We start from the raw sequence: 25,232 nt of genomic DNA, 5'->3' as shown, positions 1-25,232 counted from the left end.
AAGTTCTACAGAGTAAAATCATGCGGCCAATCCTCAGATGTGATCGACTGTTGCAGTGGATGTCGTTGAAACAACGAATCGAGTATAACACTCTTGTTTTAATTTTTCTTATTAAGGAAAGGATGATTACACAATTCTTTACGGAAGCCATGAGTATGACACAAGAGGAGCTGACGATCTCAGACTGCAGAACCGCTCTTTATAAAGGATTTAAACTTTACAACCAGTTTCAAGAGGATGCAAAGACGACAATCAACATCAACGAGCCGTTGAAATAGAAGGGACCCACGATGGTACTGTGAGGAAGAGCACGACATGGGATCACTCTGGGCCGCATATGATAAATCTGATCAAAAGTAACGCGAATCTGGGCGCGGTTTAACCCTATGTGCTCATATGCGTGTGGAATAACAAACGGTTTCAATACCCTAAATGGATGAATAATTGCTGCATTCTGATTTGTTTGAGCGCCTTGTGATGAGGTAAGAGAGATATGGATACACGGAAGTAGAGTTAGGATTGCAGGACACTCTCAAAACACGAACGAAGAATTATTGCTTATTTTTCTTGTAATTTCGGTTTGTCTCAACAAAGAAATAAGCGTTTGAAATATCACATTCCATTCTGAACACTGTTCCTTCGACTAAAACGTAGTCCCACGCCAAAGGTCAACAAAATCAGTCCTTCTCTGTACCACAACATCTTATCAAACGCGCGCTTCACGCTGCATTCTCGCCCCAGCTTGAACCAACAAGTGTGTATAGAAGGCATGCATGTGTCTATGTGTGCGCATGTTGCTCCCACTATCAGCAGAACCTGCTCTGCTGGTTCCGTGCAGTATTAATCGGAACGTCGTCGTCGAAGGAACGCGAAGAAATCGTCGTGACCAAACGGGGACCAAATTTTTGGTACTCGTGCGAGCTGATGATTTGTCGTTGTTGGTTTTGATATCTCGTGGTAATTGTTGAAATTTGAAGAATAGTTTGGAAAGCTTCAAGCAAAGTGACTTAGATTTACTGAAAGCAAAGCAAAGCTGTGTAGGTTCACTTGTTTCCATTCAAGCGAACGTGTGAATGTTGTCAAGACACTCGGCTTTGAATGAATTTGTGAGCAGTGGATTAACCACCCCACGAGTTCATCGTGTCAAAGTGACTTAAGTGTGTATTAATAGGCGCACGTTCATCGAAGTTATTTCTTGCAGTACGATTTTCAAAACAAACTTTTCTCTTTGCCATTCAAAACAAAACGAAACCCTAAATTGGTAGAATTTGCGGGAGTTTACGACCCCCTCCGAACGCTATTTGTTTGTCAAATAAACAATATTTGCTTACGTTGCTGATAACGGGAAGAAATAAAAAGTTTGCTTCGCAAATGTGTGACGCCGCAATACTATTCTGAGCGCTAAGAATAAACGCGGAATTTGTCACCTCCCCTTCCTGTGTGTACGGTCCTGGTTCCGGGTAAGATCAATCTCGAATTTCACGCGCAGGCTAACTTGATCGCATATCAGATGACTTCATTACTTGCAGCAGCAACCTGAGATGATGGTCGTCTAAGCTTGGTTCCGGACTTGGACTTGAAGATACCGCGTATGAATCTCAAGGTAAGGCTTGTTTACTTTGCCCTGGGGACACCGACGACTATCTCTTGTTTTAGATTGCGGCGATTAGCGTTGTTTAGTCTTTGCAAATTACTTTGAGAATACCAACAACTGATAGAAGAGATTCACGATTTGGAATTATGTGCTCGAGTGTCGCTACACGCTAGTACACTATCAACTTCTTTAATCTGAATGAAGCTTTAAATTTTAAGAAGAGCACGAAAACAGCTCAACAGGTGTCTCTTGCAATATCCATAGCAGAGCCGGTGACCACGCTCTGACCCCCATTAAGGGGATAAAAATAACACGAAACTCAAATTAGCGCGCTAAATTGTTATGCAAACAAGGGATAGCCGGTCGCCGCGCCGTCACTGATGGAGAAATTGCTACGGTTTCGATACTCGCGCGCGCTCGCTCGCTTCTCACGACCACCCTGCAAATTGATGTAAATTTATTGCGATGACTTCTTTTGTTGTGCGTCTTTCTCTCCTCAAACAGATGGTCTCCGCCGTGATGATCCGGATCGGTCTGCTTCTGGCGGTGGCGACAGGTGTCACCGCAAACGTGGCCGACCACCCCGTGGTGTCAAATTCACTGACCTCAACCGAAGGAACCGTTACGACACCAGCCACCCCCCTGGCACAGGTTCCTGAGGTCGTCCCAGAAAGCGAGGACAAGCTCGAGGAAGAAGTTGGTAGCAGTACCAGTACGACGTCGACGACCACCACAACAACCACGGAATCGACTACGACAACCTCGACCACATCCACCACAACCCTTCCAACGACCACGACCACCCTGGTCCCACCCACCAACCAATTTGGCTGTTACAACGCCGATCCGGACCTGTGCCGAACGCACACCGGCGATTGCGAGTGCGCACCAGATCCGACCATCCCGGACGCCCTGTACTGCTGCAACGCTACCGACATCAACAAAGCCATCAGCTGCGCGGACGGTTCCTGGAAGTACATCCACATGCGCAACCTCACCGTGCGTGAACTCGTCCTGAACGTCTCCAATCGCTACATCAAAACGCTCCTCTCGCTCTCAATCACCGACGGATCGATTCACAAGATCAGCAGCAGCTTGGCCCGCTACTCCTCACCCCTCTGCCTCAACATCTCCAACAACAACATCAGCGAAATCCAAGACCGAGCCTTCAAAGAACTTCGCAACCTCACCATGCTGGACATCTCCCACAACAACCTGTCCTCGATCCCCATCCAGTACTCCACCCTCACCCCCTTCCGCTGGCTGGACGTCCGCGAGAACAAACCGATGCTCTGCAAACACCTCCTCGAGGCCGTCAAGCACAACATCACCTTCGTCCAAGAGCAGGAAACGTTCTGCCTAACGAGTCGCACCTTCAACTGGTTCGAGTCCGAGGTGGTGATCCGGCTGCAGCAGCTCCAAGCGGCCGACCAGCTGCAGCAAAACTGTCCGCGGCTGTGCCGGTGCGAGCTGGAGCGGCTGAACTTTGATCTGAACAACACGGAGAAGAAAACCATCACCGCAAAGGTTAACTGCTCGGGGCTCAACTTTACCGACTTTCCCGAGACGCTGCCGCCGGACACGGTCACGCTAGATGTGTCGAACAATAATGTGAGTAACTTTCGTGGGTGCCGATTTCATCAAGAATTTGATTTTAAATTCCAAAAATTAAAAAAAATACATATTTCAAAATTAAAGAATGAAAAATTTACAAAATTAAAACATCAAACATTTTAAACATTATAAATTCCAGGGAAAGGGAAGTAATTTGTGATTGTAGACGGTATTGTTTTGATTCGCAGTATGTTGAGTCAACTGCTGTGGATGTACCTGAAACATCGCACAACGGGGTTTCTCTTCTTTCCGTTTTTATCTACCATTAGAGAGCCTGGAGTTTGTTAGAGAACGGATATCTCAGGCCTGAGGTGCCGGTCGAGGCGCGTGAGCTGTCAAGCGGAGGTGCCTATCGAGCAAAATCCTTTGTCTTTTGCTCGATTGGTGCCTCGGGTGCCTCCGTTTGACAGTTCTCGTGCTTCGATTGGTGCTTTTGGTTTGAGATGTCCGTTCTCTAAGAGGCTTCAGGTTCTCTATCTACCATATATATTCTGTTTATTTTGTTTCACTGATTCTCTAACACGCCTTCTGTTTATTATCGTCCATTTGTTTTCGATTTTATTTTCTTGATTCTCTTATTTCTCAACTGTCTGTTTTCCCTTTATTTGGCAGCGATGTCAATTTTGTTTATCTTTAATTATCTATTTGAATAATATTTCATCTGCCCTATAAATTGCCCTTATACAATCTAAACTTGTTTGTTGTCTCTATTTACTAACTATTGTTAATTTCTTTATATACTTCATAAATTTCTATCTTTCTTTTACTATTGATTCTTCAAATAGTATATTTCTTTCACTGTCCATTGTTTTCAATCTTTACCCTTTTCTTCAAACAAATGAGGTTCGAGCGTGGGTTCGAGCCCTTACTCAATTTTTGGAATGATCAAAGAATTAACACAAATATTACTATTGTACTTTTGAAATACTTTTATAAAATGCTTAGGACCAAAAATTGTAACAAAACACCGCGACAAAAGAAAAAACAACAGATAAACAGACTCAACAATAGGGAAGATTTCAGGAGAAAACAATACACAGTAAATAACAATAAGTTTTTGAATTCAAACTAAATAAAACAGTTTTTGCTTTAATGAAAGTTGTTAGGCACACTTTAAATGGTTAGGCGCTTATACTTACATCAAACCCTACGTAATGTACCACCCCCGGCCGAGTTAAAATGCGTGTTCTAGCGTGTTGCTCGTACTGACTTAGAGCAAGGGTGAGATGTAGGTGTAAGGGCAGTGCGTGTCCGTCGGGAACCTGGTGCATAAGATCGGTCAAGGCCCGTTCTTACACTGAAAATTGCGAATTGCGAATTTAATCGGTAGAAATATTTTTTTCTAAATTTAAACATTCTTGGCGAAAATAAAAAGATCAGAACATTCCAAATTCAAAGCTTCAGAAATTCAAAAATTCGAAAAAAAAATATTGTTTTATAGTTTTTATAATAACAAAAAAAAATCAAAATACATATTATTTTTTTCGAAATTTCTTAAATCGTAATTTAAAAAATCTGAAATTTCGAAATTCTAAATTTTAGCAATCTGAAATTCAAAATACCAAAAATTTGGGTAATCGAAAATCTGAAGATTTGAAAAAAACAAAATTAAAAAATATCAAATCTAAAATAATTTTAGTATTCTTAAGCTTATAAATTCCTAAATTCTAAAATCCTAAATTCGTAAATTCTTAAATGTTTTTATTTTTAAATTCTTAGTTCTTAAATTCTTGAATTCCACAATTTTTGAAGTCCTATTTTATGTAAGAGATTTTGAAATTATGAGAAGACATTATTTTAAATATCGGAAATTAAATTTCTTTCGGAATTTCTTTGGGTCTCGTGGCGCAGGGGTAGCGGCTTCGGCTGCCGATCCCGATGATGCTATGAGACGCGGGTTCGATTCCCGCCTTATCCACTGAGCTTCTATCGGATGGTGAAGTAAAACGTCGGTCCCGGTTTCTCCTGTCTCGTCAGAGGCGCTGGAGCAGAAATCCCACGTTAGAGCAAGGCCATGCCCCGGGGGGCGTAGTGCCAATAGTTTCGTTTTTCGGAGTGAAATTTTAACGAGGATTTTGGATAATTAACTGTATAGAAATTCCTAGATTTTGAATGTTTAGACTTTCGAAATTTAAAATTTTATCATGTTTAAAGTTAAATTTTTAGGTTTTTAAATATTGTATTTTCTATTTTTGAAGATTTTTTTTTCATGACCCTTGCCTTGACCGTCTCTTGGGGATTTTTTTTTAATTTGGTTTATTGCTTTCATTGTTTTGGAGCCTTTAAACATAAAACGAGTTTTTTTATCAAATACTTTCTGAATTAGTTTTTCTTCATTAAAAAATAAAATTACTTAAATGTCGGTCGCGATATTTTTTTTTATATTGCGTGGATTTCGCGCGGTTTCGGATTTTAGTTCGGCGCGGATTTTTTTTCGACTCTCCCTTAACAACCCTGCAACTACTAGGGGTTTAAAATGGATTTTAAAATCAATTTTGTAAATTAGGTTGACACAAAGGGATCATAGTTGACCAATCGTAAAATATTGTCCTGTCAATTTATCTTTTTTATTGCGATTAAAATGGTTTTTACTAGGCGTTTATTATTTATTTATTTATATGATTTGAAAAAAAAAAATATTTACTTTTTTATTTTTTTTATCTTTAACTCAGGCCATTATAAATTTTATTCTAAATTTTTTGCAACAATTCTTACAAGGGGCGAACCAATTAATTATTGCTTTAAATCTAAATATCTCATTTTAAAAACTTGTACTATTTAAACTACACTCACTACCGGTGTTTGGTTACTTTTATGTTTGACAATTTTTAGTTTGTATAATGTCAAACTAAAAAGTGACGAACTGTCACTTTTTACACGGTGCTTACGCACACTATAAAAAAAACATACGTTTGGCAGTGTGTGTAAACTCCGTGTAAAAGGGGTGTCAAACTAAAAGTGACCCCGTCCGTTTAACAACAGTTAACCAATATTGGTATCAAACCATCGGGGTTTGAGTGTATCACCAGAGTTGAAAGGTAAATCTGGGAATGCCAGATTTTTCAAGTTCTGAGTGACAAATTTTGACAGATTTTGTCAAATTTTTCACTTCATGCACATTTTGAACAACTTTTTGATTAAAATGGCGAATTTAATTGAAAATAAAAAAATAGAATGAGTTTTTCTTAAAGGGAATGTTAATGAAACATTTCTGGAGTTTTTTTTTGAAAAGGACCAATAAACCAAATTTTCAGTTTTTGCTTTTTGGGTGTTTTTCAATACCCCTGACTCAAGGCGGTTTCAAAAACACCCAAAAAACAAAAACTGGAAATTTGTATTATTGGACCTTTTCAAAAAAAACTCCAGATTTGAACATTTGAGGTCATAAAATCAATTCAACCACCTGAATTCATATCCTCCCTCTCCTTCACCATTGAGAATGGTTAGATTTTCGTCTTCTAGATTTTTGGACGATACTTTGCCAGATTTTTCTAAAGGAGCGGCCGTGGCTGACTGGTTACGGTGTTCGCTTTCTAAGCGAATGGTCCTGGGTTCGATTCCCATCTGCTCCCAACGAGAAAGTATAGGAAATATTAATCTTGAAACACTGAACATGAACGAAAAATCAAAGTCGCCCGAGTCGGGGTTCGAACCCCCGTCCTTTGGATTGGTAAGCAAAAATGCTAACCACAAGGCCATCACGGCTTGGTGAACGACGCTTGGAATTAGGAATACTGTTACTATCAAACTATATACGCGCTGGGTCCTTGTCCATTTGACAAGGGTTCGGAAGTTCTAAATAACGTTTGAACCCGATTGGTGCAAAAGTTCTTCAGGGCGGGGCTTGTCGATAAAAGCTGAGGGACCTCGCGCTCGGCTAGCCAGCGTAGAAATGGGTCACCAAAGCTCGGCAGAGCTAACACCTTCCAAATGCCTATGCGAGTTATTTGTATGTGGGTCATTCCATCTGAAGCGGAACAGCATTTGAAAATTACCCTCTCCGATCCTGCTCAAATTTGGCAGGGTTGTTGATACTATCAAAACATGCAAGAATCCCGAATTTCATCCAAATCGGACCACCCCCTCCATTTTTGTACCTCCCCAAAAAATCGACTTTTTGACGATTTTTGACCAAACCTCCTAGTTTGAAACGACGATAACTCAGGAACCACAAATCTTAGAGGGTTGGTCTTAGACTCAATTTTGAAGGAAATTGGACGTAGAATCCATTTCCGTGATCAAAATTTAGATTAATTTATTTTTTCTACCTGCATTGCGCAATTGAAAACTTTAAACGGCCGTATCTCAAAACACCCCAACTTATTTTTTTTATTTGACCTCACCATCGTGTTCCCCGGCCAATTTTACATAAGAATCACTTATCGACAGAAATGAATATGTTTTGTTCCAGAGATATCGAATTTTAAAGTTTTGTGTTTTCGAGATTACCTACATTAGCTTCATTCGCCGCATCTGCTAGAAGCACACAGGCGGGCTGATCAATAACTGCTACCTGGTCATTTATTGAAATAATATTTCATCATAAATAATCTTTATCAAATTGGGCAAAAATTAACTGTATAACACTGTAGGAAACTGGAGTTTAATCGCGAATGTTTATCTGTTAAAAACAATGAATGAAGTGAATTTCTGTGCTAACCCACAGGACAGAGCAATAACGACACACAGTAAAGGGCAGAATTGGATTCCGATGCAAAATGCAATTAATCTTGTTAGTAACACTGAACAATAAGTGCACGATACATTATTGAGTTAAAAATATGAATTAAAATGAATAAAATTTGTTGATTTGTTGTACTCTAGTGAAGGACGATCACAAGAAGTAGGAAAAGGATTTCTGTAAAGTATAAAACTGAAAAATGTAAGAAAATCACAAAGTTTGATCTGCTGCAAAGCGGCTAATTCCCCAAATTTTGTTGCGATGATTTCGACATCGTCCGAACAACAGTGTTTTTTTTCTTCTGTCATTCTTGGATTCTTGGAACACAATACGGCTGCTGTCCTCACGTATAAAGGATTTTTTAAATAAAATGTACCTTGACCAAAATCATCTTTTAATCAAATGGAGCTGGCTCACAATATAAAAATTGATTTAATATGATCTGTTCGAGTACGAGGATCCGGACTATCGGAGGGATCGCTGTCGATGGGTTCCAGACCTGTCGACGGAGAACATCGCAGCGATCCCACCGTACTACTACGACCTCATCATGCGCGCGGGATCGTCGGGAGCAGCTAAGAGCGATCGGCAAGACTCGCTCTATTGCCCACTTGCTGCGGTGGTGAACGGGTCACGGGAAACCCCTACTCAATTTTATATTTTATTGACCATTTTGTGTTAACTGTAAGAATAAATATGTAACTTAGAGAATAAATGTTTGGATTTAATGTAAGGAGTGGTCGTGTTTGATATTGTGCCAACTTGGGGCAAGAAGCCGCCCAGCGGTCACCACAACTTCACCAGGTGAGAAGGACCAGCACGGGGAACAGCTCGACGGACCAGAGAGCTATCGAAGGCGGAACGGCTCACATCCCCACATGATCAATCTTTTAACCCATAAATGAGATTTGCCAAATTATGGTAAAGTGTCAATAATAAACTATAATAATAATAATAATAAAGCAGGTTTTGGGGTTTTGCTGAATGGTACTATTTGCTACCGCCCATGATAAAGGCCCTAGTCATGACCTCGGAGGTTCTCTAAAACGGTTAGCAACACGAAAATAAACGGTGCATTCAAAATAACCCAATAAATATATTTTCACAAAAATAGATTGATCAAGGTAGGGAACAGCATCTAATTCCAGCGTTCTTGTAATGTTGCCATATCAGCGCTTTGGCATTCAATTACAGCTGATTAAAAGCGTTTTCAACTGAAATCGAGTGATAAATAGCTCAATAAGAAAGAAGTGAACAAGCAAGTTTCTATCAAAAGTTTTGCAAAATTTGTTGTTTAAATAGTGAAAATCTTGGGTGAGTTTTCAAAAAGCCGTAAGCGCCACCGTGACCTCCGACACTAATATTTGTTTTTCTCCCAATTGTAACAAAATTTCATTTTTTCAGTTTGGGGCACTTGAGACGAGTTGATGAACAATCTTAAGCATTTTTGAAATTTGTTTTTTCGTAAGTAGGTCGGATACCGATGCAAAATAGGCTTTGTTTACCATTGGCAATTACGGCTTTTTGACTTAACCTGCCAAACATACGAGAATTTCCCCTATTAGCCATTTGAATAAATATTTGCCTAAAATTATAAAAAGATAAATTAAATTAACTATCTCCCAGAACACCAGGTAGCAGTTGTTGATCAGCCCGCCTGTGTGCTTCTAGCAAATGCGGCGAGTGAAGCTAATGTAGGTAATCTCGAAAACACAAAACTTTAAAATTCGATATCTCTGGAACAAAACATATTCATTTCTGTCGATAAGTGATTCTTATGTAAAATTGGCCGGGGAACACGATGGTGAGGTCAAATAAAAAAAATAAGTTGGGGTGTTTTGAGATACGGCCGTTTAAAGTTTTCAATTGCGCAATACAGGTAGAAAAAATAAATTAATCTAAATTTTGATCACGGAAATGGATTCTACGTCCAATTTCCTTCAAAATTGAGTCTAAGACCGACCCTCTAAGATTTGTGGTTCCTGAGTTATCGTCGTTTCAAACTAGGAGGTTTGGTCAAAAATCGTCAAAAAGTCGATTTTTTGGGGAGGTACAAAAATGGAGGGGGTGGTCCGATTTGGATGAAATTCGGGATTCTTACATGTTTTGATAGTATCAACAGCTCTGCCAAATTTGAGCAGGATCGGAGAGGGTAATTTTCAAATTTGCACTTTTTCGTGCACAGTTGAGATGGAATGACCCATGTATAGAATGAAGATCTAAAAATACATGGAAACAACTCAATTTGTAAGAAGCGACCACGTGGTCCCGTTTGGTTGGTTGCACACACACACACACACATACTTTGCCAGATTTGTCTAATGTTGACCTGGTAACCCTGTGTATAACGTTCAATCAAAATTTGATTTAATAGGGCACTTTTTGACTTTTGCTAATTTTGAATTTTGGGACAATAGATCGGAATAAGACCAGAATTTATCGATATTTTGTACATTTTCGTTAGTAGCATCTAACTATAATATATCACATTTTTGCATTTAAATTTTGAAAGTTGGGCTTGAAATTTGCAATTAAGTTTTTATTTTATAGTTTTTTGGCTCCCTGCCTTGACCTTTACCAGAGCCGAGGACCAAAAACTTTTACTAATATTTGTATCAGCCTTAAGGAGCTATTACACTATGGCAAACAAACTCGCACTTTTTTTTTGCGTTTGTCAGTTTGCCAAACTTTGTTGTAGTCTCCTTCATTATATATATTTTGGAGGTCTATTATTTTAGTTTTTTTCGAGTGTTTAATTTTTTTTGTTTCTTGAGATTTTTTAGTGTTTGATATTGTTAGATTTTTTTGACATAGGACTATGTCTTTACTTACTATATTGGGGGGCCAGTTCAGAAATTCGATCCAAAGCGTCACTTTTAAGCGTTAAAAAAGGGGACATTTTGAACGCTTATATCTTTTTTCCCTGTGAATCAATCCAGATGGTTGGACCACCAATCGAAAGAGGAAGACTTCAGCTATTGTTTAACTACATAGATAGTCTGACTAAACATAGTTAAAGCACTTAAAACATGCAATCAAAATGAGTAATTTTTCAGTACAAATCGGACAGATGACCAATCAGAGCGAGCGTATGCATTCGAGACCGCGCCCCTTTGTGCCGTTCTCCGGCTGTGCCGCTATTTAAGCAGAAAATTTCGCAAAAACAAGTCACTTTGGAACGAGCACTCGAACTGTGCACGTCGGGCCGGCGCGGAGCAGCAGCAGCAGCGGCCAATAGAAGAAGAGGACCAGCAACCAGAAGGAAGAACCACCGGCAGCAGAAGGAGGAAATTCGAGCGAAGCGGACGGCGTGGAAGTCGCTATGATGCGGCGGTTCTCATGAAAAATGGCCAATTCTCGACAGTGGTGGCCAAAACCAGGAGTGGCCGGTGTCCTCAAAGAAGGTTCCCCCGGGGCCTGGGGGGACATTTATAGAAACATACGAGTTGTGGCAATATGGGTATCAAAATTCATGGTTTTTTATACTGAACATAATAATGGCCATTTTGACAGTAGTGGCCACAACCTGGAGTGGCCGGTGCCCTCAAAGAAGGTTCCCCCGGGGCCTGGGGGGACATTTACAGAAACATACGAGTTGTGGCAATATGGGTATCAAAATTCATGGTTTTTATACTGAACATAATAATGGCCATTTCGACAGTAGTGGCCACAACCTGGAGTGGCCGGTGCCCTTAAAGAAGGTTCCCCCGGGGCCTGGGGGGACATTTATAGAAACATACGAGTTGTGGCAATATGGATATCAAAATTCATGGTTTTTATACTGAACATAATAATGGCCATTTCGACAGTAGTGGCCACAACCTGGAGTGGCCGGTGTCCTCAAAGAAGGTTCCCCCGGGGCCTGGGGGGACATTTATAGAAACATACGAGTTGTGGCAATATGGGTATCAAAATTCATGGTTTTTTATACTGAACATAATAATGGCCATTTTGACAGTAGTGGCCACAACCTGGTGGCCGGTGCCCTCAAAGAAGGTTCCCCCGGGGCCTGGGGGGACATTTACAGAAACATACGAGTTGTGGCAATATGGGTATCAAAATTCATGGTTTTTTATACTGAACATAATAATGGCCATTTCGACAGTAGTGGCCACAACCTGGAGTGGCCGGTGCCCTTAAAGAAGGTTCCCCCGGGGCCTGGGGGGACATTTATAGAAACATACGAGTTGTGGCAATATGGATATCAAAATTCATGGTTTTTATACTGAACATAATAATGGCCATTTCGACAGTAGTGGCCACAACCTGGAGTGGCCGGTGCCCTTAAAGAAGGTTCCCCCGGGGCCTGGGGGGACATTTATAGAAACATACGAGTTGTGGCAATATGGATATCAAAATTCATGGTTTTTATACTGAACATAATAATGGCCATTTCGACAGTAGTGGCCACAACCTGGAGTGGCCGGTGTCCTCAAAGAAGGTTCCCCCGGGGCCTGGGGGGACATTTACAGAAACATACGAGTTGTGGCAATATGGGTATCAAAATTCATGGTTTTATACTGAACATAATAATGGCCATTTTGACAGTAGTGGCCACAACCTGGAGTGGCCGGTGCCCTCAAAGAAGGTTCCCCGGGGCCTGGGGGGACATTTACAGAAACATACGAGTTGTGGCAATATGGGTATCAAAATTCATGGTTTTTATACTGAACATAATAATGGCCATTTCGACAGTAGTGGCCACAACCTGGAGTGGCCGGTGTCCTCAAAGAAGGTTCCCGGGGCCTGGGGGACATTTACAGAAACATACGAGTTGTGGCAATATGGGTATCAAAATTCATGGTTTTTATACTGAACATAATAATGGCCATTTCGACAGTAGTGGCCACAACCTGGAGTGGCCGGTGCCCTTAAAGAAGGTTCCCCCGGGGCCTGGGGGGACATTTATAGAAACATACGAGTTGTGGCAATATGGATATCAAAATTCATGGTTTTTATACTGAACATAATAATGGCCATTTCGACAGTAGTGGCCACAACCTGGAGTGGCCGGTGCCCTCAAAGAAGGTTCCCGGGGCCTGGGGGACATTTACAGAAACATACGAGTTGTGGCAATATGGGTATCAAAATTCATGGTTTTTATACTGAACATAATAATGGCCATTTTGACAGTAGTGGCCACAACCTGGAGTGGCCGGTGCCCTCAAAGAAGGTTCCCCGGGGCCTGGGGGGACATTTACAGAAACATACGAGTTGTGGCAATATGGGTATCAAAATTCATGGTTTTTATACTGAACATAATAATGGCCATTTCGACAGTAGTGGCCACAACCTGGAGTGGCCGGTGTCCTCAAAGAAGGTTCCCCCGGGGCCTGGGGGGACATTTACAGAAACATACGAGTTGTGGCAATATGGGTATCAAAATTCATGGTTTTTATACTGAACATAATAATGGCCATTTTGACAGTAGTGGCCACAACCTGGAGTGGCCGGTGCCCTCAAAGAAGGTTCCCCCGGGGCCTGGGGAACATTTACAGAAACATACGAGTTGTGGCAATATGGGTATCAAAATTCATGGTTTTTGATACTGAACATAATAATGGCCATTTTGACAGTAGTGGCCACAACCTGGAGTGGCCGGTGCCCTCAAAGAAGGTTCCCCCGGGGCCTGGGGGGACATTTACAGAAACATACGAGTTGTGGCAATATGGGTATCAAAATTCATGGTTTTTTATACTGAACATAATAATGGCCATTTTGACAGTAGTGGCCACAACCTGGAGTGGCCGGTGCCCTCAAAGAAGGTTCCCCCGGGGCCTGGGGGGACATTTACAGAAACATACGAGTTGTGGCAATATGGGTATCAAAATTCATGGTTTTTTATACTGAACATAATAATGGCCATTTTGACAGTAGTGGCCACAACCTGGAGTGGCCGGTGCCCTCAAAGAAGGTTCCCCCGGGGCCTGGGGGGACATTTACAGAAACATACGAGTTGTGGCAATATGGGTATCAAAATTCATGGTTTTTGATACTGAACATAATAATGGCCATTTTGACAGTAGTGGCCACAACCTGGAGTGGCCGGTGCCCTCAAAGAAGGTTCCCCGGGGCCTGGGGGACATTTACAGAAACATACGAGTTGTGGCAATATGGGTATCAAAATTCATGGTTTTTATACTGAACATAATAATGGCCATTTCGACAGTAGTGGCCACAACCTGGAGTGGCCGGTGTCCTCAAAGAAGGTTCCCCCGGGGCCTGGGGGGACATTTACAGAAACATACGAGTTGTGGCAATATGGGTATCAAAATTCATGGTTTTTTATACTGAACATAATAATGGCCATTTTGACAGTAGTGGCCACAACCTGGAGTGGCCGGTGCCCTCAAAGAAGGTTCCCCGGGGCCTGGGGGACATTTACAGAAACATACGAGTTGTGGCAATATGGGTATCAAAATTCATGGTTTTTATACTGAACATAATAATGGCCATTTTGACAGTAGTGGCCACAACCTGGAGTGGCCGGTGCCCTCAAAGAAGGTTCCCCGGGGCCTGGGGGACATTTACAGAAACATACGAGTTGTGGCAATATGGGTATCAAAATTCATGGTTTTTATACTGAACATAATAATGGCCATTTTGACAGTAGTGGCCACAACCTGGAGTGGCCGGTGCCCTCAAAGAAGGTTCCCCCGGGGCCTGGGGGGACATTTACAGAAACATACGAGTTGTGGCAATATGGGTATCAAAATTCATGGTTTTTATACTGAACATAATAATGGCCATTTCGACAGTAGTGGCCACAACCTGGAGTGGCCGGTGCCCTCAAAGAAGGTTCCCCCGGGGCCTGGGGGGACATTTATAGAAACATACGAGTTGTGGCAATATGGATATCAAAATTCATGGTTTTTATACTGAACATAATAATGGCCATTTCGACAGTAGTGGCCACAACCTGGAGTGGCCGGTGTCCTCAAAGAAGGTTCCCCCGGGGCCTGGGGGGACATTTACAGAAACATACGAGTTGTGGCAATATGGGTATCAAAATTCATGGTTTTTTATACTGAACATAATAATGGCCATTTCGACAGTAGTGGCCACAACCTGGAGTGGCCGGTGCCCTTAAAGAAGGTTCCCCCGGGGCCTGGGGGGACATTTATAGAAACATACGAGTTGTGGCAATATGGATATCAAAATTCATGGTTTTTATACTGAACATAATAATGGCCATTTCGACAGTAGTGGCCACAACCTGGAGTGGCCGGTGCCCTCAAAGAAGGTTCCCCCGGGGCCTGGGGGGACATTTACAGAAACATACGAGTTGTGGCAATATGGGTATCAAAATTCATGGTTTTTATACTGAACATAATAATGGCCATTTTGACAGTAGTGGCCACAACCTGGAGTGGCCGGTGCCCTCAAAGAAGGTTCCCGGGGCCTGGGGGACATTTACAGAAACATACGAGTTGTGGCAATATGGGTATCAAAATTCATGGTTTTTTATACTGAACATAATAATGGCCATTTCGACAGTAGTGGCCACAACCTGGAGTGGCCGGTGCCCTTAAAGAAGGTTCCCCCGGGGCCTGGGGGGACATTTATAGAAACATACGAGTTGTGGCAATATGGATATCAAAATTCATGGTTTTTTATACTGAACATAATAATGGCCATTTCGACAGTAGTGGCCACAACCTGGAGTGGCCGGTGCCCTCAAAGAAGGTTCCCCGGGGCCTGGGGGACATTTACAGAAACATACGAGTTGTGGCAATATGGGTATCAAAATTCATGGTTTTTATACTGAACATAATAATGGCCATTTCGACAGTAGTGGCCACAACCTGGAGTGGCCGGTGCCCTTAAAGAAGGTTCCCCGGGGCCTGGGGGACATTTACAGAAACATACGAGTTGTGGCAATATGGATATCAAAATTCATGGTTTTTATACTGAACATAATAATGGCCATTTCGACAGTAGTGGCCACAACCTGGAGTGGCCGGTGCCCTCAAAGAAGGTTCCCGGGGCCTGGGGGACATTTACAGAAACATACGAGTTGTGGCAATATGGGTATCAAAATTCATGGTTTTTATACTGAACATAATAATGGCCATTTTGACAGTAGTGGCCACAACCTGGAGTGGCCGGTGCCCTCAAAGAAGGTTCCCCGGGGCCTGGGGGACATTTACAGAAACATACGAGTTGTGGCAATATGGGTATCAAAATTCATGGTTTTTATACTGAACATAATAATGGCCATTTCGACAGTAGTGGCCACAACCTGGAGTGGCCGGTGCCCTCAAAGAAGGTTCCCCGGGGCCTGGGGGACATTTACAGAAACATACGAGTTGTGGCAATATGGATATCAAAATTCATGGTTTTTATACTGAACATAATAATGGCCATTTCGACAGTAGTGGCCACAACCTGGAGTGGCCGGTGCCCTCAAAGAAGGTTCCCCGGGGCCTGGGGGACATTTACAGAAACATACGAGTTGTGGCAATATGGGTATCAAAATTCATGGTTTTTATACTGAACATAATAATGGCCATTTTGACAGTAGTGGCCACAACCTGGAGTGGCCGGTGCCCTCAAAGAAGGTTCCCCGGGGCCTGGGGGACATTTACAGAAACATACGAGTTGTGGCAATATGGGTATCAAAATTCATGGTTTTTATACTGAACATAATAATGGCCATTTCGACAGTAGTGGCCACAACCTGGAGTGGCCGGTGCCCTTAAAGAAGGTTCCCCGGGGCCTGGGGGACATTTACAGAAACATACGAGTTGTGGCAATATGGGTATCAAAATTCATGGTTTTTATACTGAACATAATAATGGCCATTTCGACAGTAGTGGCCACAACCTGGAGTGGCCGGTGCCCTCAAAGAAGGTTCCCCCGGGGCCTGGGGGGACATTTACAGAAACATACGAGTTGTGGCAATATGGGTATCAAAATTCATGGTTTTTATACTGAACATAATAATGGCCATTTCGACAGTAGTGGCCACAACCTGGAGTGGCCGGTGCCCTCAAAGAAGGTTCCCCCGGGGCCTGGGGGGACATTTATAGAAACATACGAGTTGTGGCAATATGGATATCAAAATTCATGGTTTTTTATACTGAACATAATAATGGCCATTTCGACAGTAGTGGCCACAACCTGGAGTGGCCGGTGCCCTCAAAGAAGGTTCCCCCGGGGCCTGGGGGGACATTTACAGAAACATACGAGTTGTGGCAATATGGGTATCAAAATTCATGGTTTTTGATACTGAACATAATAATGGCCATTTTGACAGTAGTGGCCACAACCTGGAGTGGCCGGTGCCCTCAAAGAAGGTTCCCCCGGGGCCTGGGGGGACATTTACAGAAACATACGAGTTGTGGCAATATGGGTATCAAAATTCATGGTTTTTTATACTGAACATAATAATGGCCATTTCGACAGTAGTGGCCACAACCTGGAGTGGCCGGTGCCCTTAAAGAAGGTTCCCCCGGGGCCTGGGGGGACATTTATAGAAACATACGAGTTGTGGCAATATGGATATCAAAATTCATGGTTTTTATACTGAACATAATAATGGCCATTTCGACAGTAGTGGCCACAACCTGGAGTGGCCGGTGCCCTCAAAGAAGGTTCCCCCGGGGCCTGGGGGGACATTTACAGAAACATACGAGTTGTGGCAATATGGGTATCAAAATTCATGGTTTTTTATACTGAACATAATAATGGCCATTTCGACAGTAGTGGCCACAACCTGGAGTGGCCGGTGCCCTCAAAGAAGGTTCCCGGGGCCTGGGGGACATTTACAGAAACATACGAGTTGTGGCAATATGGGTATCAAAATTCATGGTTTTTATACTGAACATAATAATGGCCATTTTGACAGTAGTGGCCACAACCTGGAGTGGCCGGTGCCCTCAAAGAAGGTTCCCCGGGGCCTGGGGGACATTTACAGAAACATACGAGTTGTGGCAATATGGGTATCAAAATTCATGGTTTTTATACTGAACATAATAATGGCCATTTTGACAGTAGTGGCCACAACCTGGAGTGGCCGGTGCCCTCAAAGAAGGTTCCCCGGGGCCTGGGGGACATTTACAGAAACATACGAGTTGTGGCAATATGGGTATCAAAATTCATGGTTTTTATACTGAACATAATAATGGCCATTTCGACAGTAGTGGCCACAACCTGGAGTGGCCGGTGCCCTTAAAGAAGGTTCCCCGGGGCCTGGGGGGACATTTATAGAAACATACGAGTTGTGGCAATATGGATATCAAAATTCATGGTTTTTATACTGAACATAATAATGGCCATTTCGACAGTAGTGGCCACAACCTGGAGTGGCCGGTGCCCTCAAAGAAGGTTCCCGGGGCCTGGGGGACATTTACAGAAACATACGAGTTGTGGCAATATGGGTATCAAAATTCATGGTTTTTATACTGAACATAATAATGGCCATTTCGACAGTAGTGGCCACAACCTGGAGTGGCCGGTGCCCTCAAAGAAGGTTCCCCGGGGCCTGGGGGACATTTACAGAAACATACGAGTTGTGGCAATATGGGTATCAAAATTCATGGTTTTTATACTGAACATAATAATGGCCATTTCGACAGTAGTGGCCACAACCTGGAGTGGCCGGTGCCCTTAAAGAAGGTTCCCGGGGCCTGGGGGACATTTATAGAAACATACGAGTTGTGGCAATATGGGTATCAAAATTCATGGTTTTTATACTGAACATAATAATGGCCATTTCGACAGTAGTGGCCACAACCTGGAGTGGCCGGTGCCCTCAAAGAAGGTTCCCCGGGGCCTGGGGGACATTTACAGAAACATACGAGTTGTGGCAATATGGGTATCAAAATTCATGGTTTTTATACTGAACATAATAATGGCCATTTCGACAGTAGTGGCCACAACCTGGAGTGGCCGGTGCCCTCAAAGAAGGTTCCCCGGGGCCTGGGGGACATTTACAGAAACATACGAGTTGTGGCAATATGGGTATCAAAATTCATGGTTTTATACTGAACATAATAATGGCCATTTTGACAGTAGTGGCCACAACCTGGAGTGGCCGGTGCCCTCAAAGAAGGTTCCCCGGGGCCTGGGGGACATTTACAGAAACATACGAGTTGTGGCAATATGGGTATCAAAATTCATGGTTTTTATACTGAACATAATAATGGCCATTTCGACAGTAGTGGCCACAACCTGGAGTGGCCGGTGCCCTCAAAGAAGGTTCCCCGGGGCCTGGGGGACATTTACAGAAACATACGAGTTGTGGCAATATGGGTATCAAAATTCATGGTTTTTATACTGAACATAATAATGGCCATTTTGACAGTAGTGGCCACAACCTGGAGTGGCCGGTGCCCTCAAAGAAGGTTCCCCGGGGCCTGGGGGACATTTACAGAAACATACGAGTTGTGGCAATATGGGTATCAAAATTCATGGTTTTTATACTGAACATAATAATGGCCATTTTGACAGTAGTGGCCACAACCTGGAGTGGCCGGTGCCCTCAAAGAAGGTTCCCCGGGGCCTGGGGGACATTTACAGAAACATACGAGTTGTGGCAATATGGGTATCAAAATTCATGGTTTTTATACTGAACATAATAATGGCCATTTTGACAGTAGTGGCCACAACCTGGAGTGGCCGGTGCCCTCAAAGAAGGTTCCCCGGGGCCTGGGGGACATTTACAGAAACATACGAGTTGTGGCAATATGGGTATCAAAATTCATGGTTTTTATACTGAACATAATAATGGCCATTTCGACAGTAGTGGCCACAACCTGGAGTGGCCGGTGCCCTCAAAGAAGGTTCCCCGGGGCCTGGGGGACATTTACAGAAACATACGAGTTGTGGCAATATGGGTATCAAAATTCATGGTTTTTATACTGAACATAATAATGGCCATTTCGACAGTAGTGGCCACAACCTGGAGTGGCCGGTGCCCTCAAAGAAGGTTCCCCGGGGCCTGGGGGACATTTACAGAAACATACGAGTTGTGGCAATATGGGTATCAAAATTCATGGTTTTTATACTGAACATAATAATGGCCATTTTGACAGTAGTGGCCACAACCTGGAGTGGCCGGTGCCCTCAAAGAAGGTTCCCGGGGCCTGGGGGACATTTACAGAAACATACGAGTTGTGGCAATATGGGTATCAAAATTCATGGTTTTTTATACTGAACATAATAATGGCCATTTTGACAGTAGTGGCCACAACCTGGAGTGGCCGGTGCCCTCAAAGAAGGTTCCCCCGGGGCCTGGGGGGACATTTACAGAAACATACGAGTTGTGGCAATATGGGTATCAAAATTCATGGTTTTTTATACTGAACATAATAATGGCCATTTCGACAGTAGTGGCCACAACCTGGAGTGGCCGGTGCCCTTAAAGAAGGTTCCCCCGGGGCCTGGGGGGACATTTATAGAAACATACGAGTTGTGGCAATATGGATATCAAAATTCATGGTTTTTTATACTGAACATAATAATGGCCATTTCGACAGTAGTGGCCACAACCTGGAGTGGCCGGTGCCCTTAAAGAAGGTTCCCCCGGGGCCTGGGGGGACATTTATAGAAACATACGAGTTGTGGCAATATGGATATCAAAATTCATGGTTTTTTATACTGAACATAATAATGGCCATTTCGACAGTAGTGGCCACAACCTGGAGTGGCCGGTGCCCTCAAAGAAGGTTCCCCCGGGGCCTGGGGGGACATTTACAGAAACATACGAGTTGTGGCAATATGGGTATCAAAATTCATGGTTTTTTATACTGAACATAATAATGGCCATTTCGACAGTAGTGGCCACAACCTGGAGTGGCCGGTGCCCTTAAAGAAGGTTCCCCCGGGGCCTGGGGGGACATTTATAGAAACATACGAGTTGTGGCAATATGGGTATCAAAATTCATGGTTTTTTATACTGAACATAATAATGGCCATTTCGACAGTAGTGGCCACAACCTGGAGTGGCCGGTGCCCTCAAAGAAGGTTCCCCCGGGGCCTGGGGGACATTTACAGAAACATACGAGTTGTGGCAATATGGGTATCAAAATTCATGGTTTTTATACTGAACATAATAATGGCCATTTTGACAGTAGTGGCCACAACCTGGAGTGGCCGGTGCCCTCAAAGAAGGTTCCCCGGGGCCTGGGGGACATTTACAGAAACATACGAGTTGTGGCAATATGGGTATCAAAATTCATGGTTTTTATACTGAACATAATAATGGCCATTTTGACAGTAGTGGCCACAACCTGGAGTGGCCGGTGCCCTCAAAGAAGGTTCCCCGGGGCCTGGGGGACATTTACAGAAACATACGAGTTGTGGCAATATGGGTATCAAAATTCATGGTTTTTATACTGAACATAATAATGGCCATTTCGACAGTAGTGGCCACAACCTGGAGTGGCCGGTGCCCTTAAAGAAGGTTCCCCGGGGCCTGGGGGACATTTATAGAAACATACGAGTTGTGGCAATATGGATATCAAAATTCATGGTTTTTATACTGAACATAATAATGGCCATTTCGACAGTAGTGGCCACAACCTGGAGTGGCCGGTGCCCTCAAAGAAGGTTCCCCGGGGCCTGGGGGACATTTACAGAAACATACGAGTTGTGGCAATATGGGTATCAAAATTCATGGTTTTTATACTGAACATAATAATGGCCATTTCGACAGTAGTGGCCACAACCTGGAGTGGCCGGTGCCCTCAAAGAAGGTTCCCCGGGGCCTGGGGGACATTTACAGAAACATACGAGTTGTGGCAATATGGGTATCAAAATTCATGGTTTTTATACTGAACATAATAATGGCCATTTTGACAGTAGTGGCCACAACCTGGAGTGGCCGGTGCCCTCAAAGAAGGTTCCCGGGGCCTGGGGGACATTTACAGAAACATACGAGTTGTGGCAATATGGGTATCAAAATTCATGGTTTTTATACTGAACATAATAATGGCCATTTTGACAGTAGTGGCCACAACCTGGAGTGGCCGGTGCCCTCAAAGAAGGTTCCCCCGGGGCCTGGGGGGACATTTACAGAAACATACGAGTTGTGGCAATATGGGTATCAAAATTCATGGTTTTTTATACTGAACATGAAAATTGACATTTCGACCGTAGTGGCCACAACCTGGAGTTGCCGGTGCCCTCAAAGAAGGTTCACCTTGGGAGAACATTTATGACAATTTTGCCAATCTTATTTCAGATTTCACTAGCAATCCAAAAACACATTCAAATTGTTTGGTCCTATGTCTTTCGGTTATGTCTCTGACATACCATCTTGAGCTTTTTTCTTGTCAAGCATATTGTTTTATTAATTTATTTTTTCATGTTTAAAGCCTAGAATTATTCTATTTGATAAAAAATACAACTATTTTTTAAACAGCACTCGTGGGAGCCAATCTTCGATCAACTCCATCTTCTTTAAATTCAAATTAGGCCAATGCAAACATTTTTCAAAGTTTTTGTCTCTCGGCCGGGGTAATAAAAAATGATAAAAATCGAAATAACAAGCCAAAAAAACAGCAAAAATGGAAGATTTGATGAGAACAAAAATTTTAGCGAAAAAAAAAATCCAGCCTTATTTGATAATCATAAATAATAACAATCATAAGTATTTTTTGAAATTTTTAAGAAAAGGATTTGTTTAATATTGCTTTTGTTTTCTTTAGTTTTTACCCAAAAAATATTCTAAAATCAACCAATTTATTTTTTTTTTCTCGGCATTCAGAATCAGTAGAAATTTCCGCTCACTAATACCAAACTTCCCCCCTCACAGATCACCAGCCTGAAGGCGCTGAACGGCAAGTCGTACCAATCGCTGGTTCGCCTGTACGCCGACGACAACCAAATCACCTCGCTGGGCGAACTCGAGGGCACCGGCTTCCTGTCGCACTTTACCTTCTTCGCCATCCGCCGCAACAAGCTGCGGACCATCCAGACGTACCTGCTGAAGCTGGACCTGGGCACGTTCCTGTTCCTCGAGGGCAACTCGATGACGTGCGACTGCAACGCGGCGAAGAATTTTAAGAATTGGCTGCTGAGTAAGAAGGCCCAGGTGCCGGACCAGGATCTGATCCTGTGCGAGGGCACCGCTTCGTCGTCCTCGCACCAGGTCAAGATGGTGCAGATTCTGGAGAGCAAGCTGTGCCAATCGCAGCACGACTGGACGGACTATATTTACTACGTGATTGCGATCGAGATCATCCTGCTGGTGGCGCTGGTCTGCAAGGTTTCGTACGACTACTGGGTGTTCAAGACGGCCGGATATTTGCCGTGGCCGGCGAACAAGATGCCGAAGCTGCCCTGTGATTGCTTGTGCGAATGAGACTCTCTAACGTGTCGTGCCAATTGTGTTGTGAAATTTTGTGCAATTAGAAATTATAGAAAATGTGCCTTAATTGTCTGTGATTGAGTGGTGTGAGTTTCGAAGAATCTACAGAAGAGAGTAAATGACGACTTCTTCAAGCTGAACGACTATTGTTTATTTTTTGCTCTTTCCTTCCTTTTTAGCCTTGGACTGCGCAATCAGTTTTTTCTTCCGCGCCCGTTCCTGCATCTCAAACGCCGGCAGCGTCCGGATGGCGGCCCGTTTCGGTGCCTTCTGGAGCAGCTTCTTGCGGTCCTTTTTGGAGCTCTGCTTGAGCTTGAGCATGTACTCGGGGACGGTTCCACCGGACTTGCGGATCAGCTGGGCGATTCCGCGCAGGTTCGTGGTGTCGTCCTTGGTGAAGTAGGTGACGGCGCGGCCTCGACGACCGGCGCGACCCGTGCGCCCAATCCGGTGCACGTAACTGATTGTGGACGGGGGGAAGTCGTAGTTCACCACCAGGTTGACGCCCTTGAAGTCGATTCCGCGGCTCATCAGCTCCGTACAGATGAGGATCCAGATTTTGCCCTCGCGGAACGACCGCACCACGTTGTCCCGTTCGCGCTGGCTCCGATCGGCGTGGATCACGTCCACGTTCAGACCGTCGTAGAGCAGCTCGGTGAACAGCTGCTGGGCACGGTCCTTGCTCTGGACGAAGACCAACACCGGCGGAGTCAGACCCTTGTGGACGGCCTCACGGAATGCCAACAGCTTGCCACTCTCGTTCCCCACAAACAGCAACTCCTGGTCGACCATGTCGGTGGCCGTGTTGACGGCGCCCACGGAGAACCGCACCCGGGTCGGCATGTGATCCCGGGCCCACGCGGACACTTCCTTCGTGACGGTTGCGCTGAAGAACGCCACCACCTTGCACGGGTTCGTACAAGCGGTCATAATCGTGTCCAGCTGCTCGCGAAAGCTGTTCCGAGACTCCTCAAACAGCTTGTCGGCCTCGTCCACGACCACGAACTGGATGTTGCTCAAATCGATTAGTGGGGGGTTGTGGCCGGCCAGGAAGCAGACGCGATTCGGCGTCGTGACCAGAATATCGTAGTGCTTTCGACTCTCCAGCCCGTAATCGGTGGTGTTCTCATCAACCTTCGTGATCACGTGCGTCCTCAAATTAATCTCCTCGCACAGTCGCAGCGCTTCGCGCTGAGTCTGTTTGGCCAGTTCCCTCGTGGGGCACACGATCAACGCCCGAAAGCCGCACTTCATCGGTTTCTTCAAGTGGTGAATGATCGGAATCAGGAACGCCGCCGTCTTGCCCGACCCGGTCGGTGCACACGCGTGCAGCGGATGTCCCTCCAGCAGCACCGGAATGGCCTGCATCTGAACCGGCGTCGGCGCCCGGTACCCGCACTCGCTAACATTTTTTATCAGCTGGTTCGAAACGTTGTACGGTTCGCCCGCCAACTGCTGGAAGCCCTCGACCGGATCCGGCACCGCGATCGCTCCCTTCTTGACCTTGATCTGCTGCACGTTGCGCAGCTGCTTCACCCGAAACGCCTCGTACCGTTTGCGCTTCTCCGGGGACATCAGCCGAAGGCGCTTCTGCTGGTTCTGGTCGCCATCGCCGTCGTCCTCCTCCTCCGACTTGATTTCGTCCTTGATTTCCTCCTCGCTCAACAGCAGCGGACTGTGCGGGAAGATCGGGGCGGCTTCGTTCTCCGAGTCATCGTCCTCGTGCTTGATTTCCAGCTTGACATCCGCCGCGGGTTTGGCCGGCGGTTCCCGCTTGTCGGCATTGTGCTGAAAGAATCGTTTGGAAATTATTTCAGTTTTTTAGGCGATAAAACCGGAAAAAGTTACCGTTCGCTTCAAAAACGCGTTATTCTTGGCGGAGAACTTGACCCCGCAGGTGAGCTTGCGGAACAGGTCGCTCGTGTCCATCGAAGGTCTGTGGAATCGACGGAAATCAATCTCTGATACCGCGCGCGCACGTGTGTTTATTTACAACTGGCGCTTCGCGCGAGAACTGTCACAATCGA

At 44.2% G+C, this 25,232-nt stretch overlaps 2 protein-coding genes across 5 annotated transcripts; one reads left to right on the top strand and one right to left on the bottom strand.

Annotated features, from left to right (window-relative positions):
- Positions 1-789: 789 nt before the first annotated feature.
- Positions 790-23,345, top strand: LOC6047027 (protein halfway). Of its 4 annotated transcripts, none has more exons than XM_038249424.1 (5): positions 790-957; positions 1,202-1,460; positions 1,530-1,603; positions 2,099-3,205; positions 22,651-23,345. In XM_038249424.1, the coding sequence occupies exons 3-5, from the start codon at positions 1,592-1,594 to the stop codon at positions 23,197-23,199; spliced, it is 1,668 nt and encodes a 555-aa protein (XP_038105352.1). In that variant the 5' UTR covers positions 790-957; positions 1,202-1,460; positions 1,530-1,591; the 3' UTR covers positions 23,200-23,345. The 4 variants fall into 4 exon arrangements, with proteins under 4 accessions (XP_038105352.1, XP_038105351.1, XP_038105350.1 ...); XM_038249423.1 differs by having other exon boundaries at positions 1,172-1,460; XM_038249422.1 differs by having other exon boundaries at positions 790-1,460; positions 1,533-1,603.
- Positions 23,335-25,226, bottom strand: LOC6047024 (probable ATP-dependent RNA helicase DDX52). Its single transcript, XM_001864101.2, has 2 exons — positions 25,054-25,226; positions 23,335-24,993 (listed from the first exon to the last, which is right to left on the bottom strand). Exons 1-2 carry the CDS (start codon positions 25,132-25,134, stop codon positions 23,356-23,358), a joined length of 1,719 nt encoding a protein of 572 aa, XP_001864136.2. The 5' UTR covers positions 25,135-25,226; the 3' UTR covers positions 23,335-23,355.
- Positions 25,227-25,232: the final 6 nt, after the last annotated feature.

The sequence above is a fragment of the Culex quinquefasciatus genome, chromosome 1, assembly GCF_015732765.1.
Source record: "Culex quinquefasciatus strain JHB chromosome 1, VPISU_Cqui_1.0_pri_paternal, whole genome shotgun sequence".
NCBI classification, from domain to species: Eukaryota; Metazoa; Arthropoda; class Insecta; order Diptera; family Culicidae; genus Culex; species Culex quinquefasciatus.
This window is presented reverse-complemented; position numbering and strand designations above follow the sequence as displayed.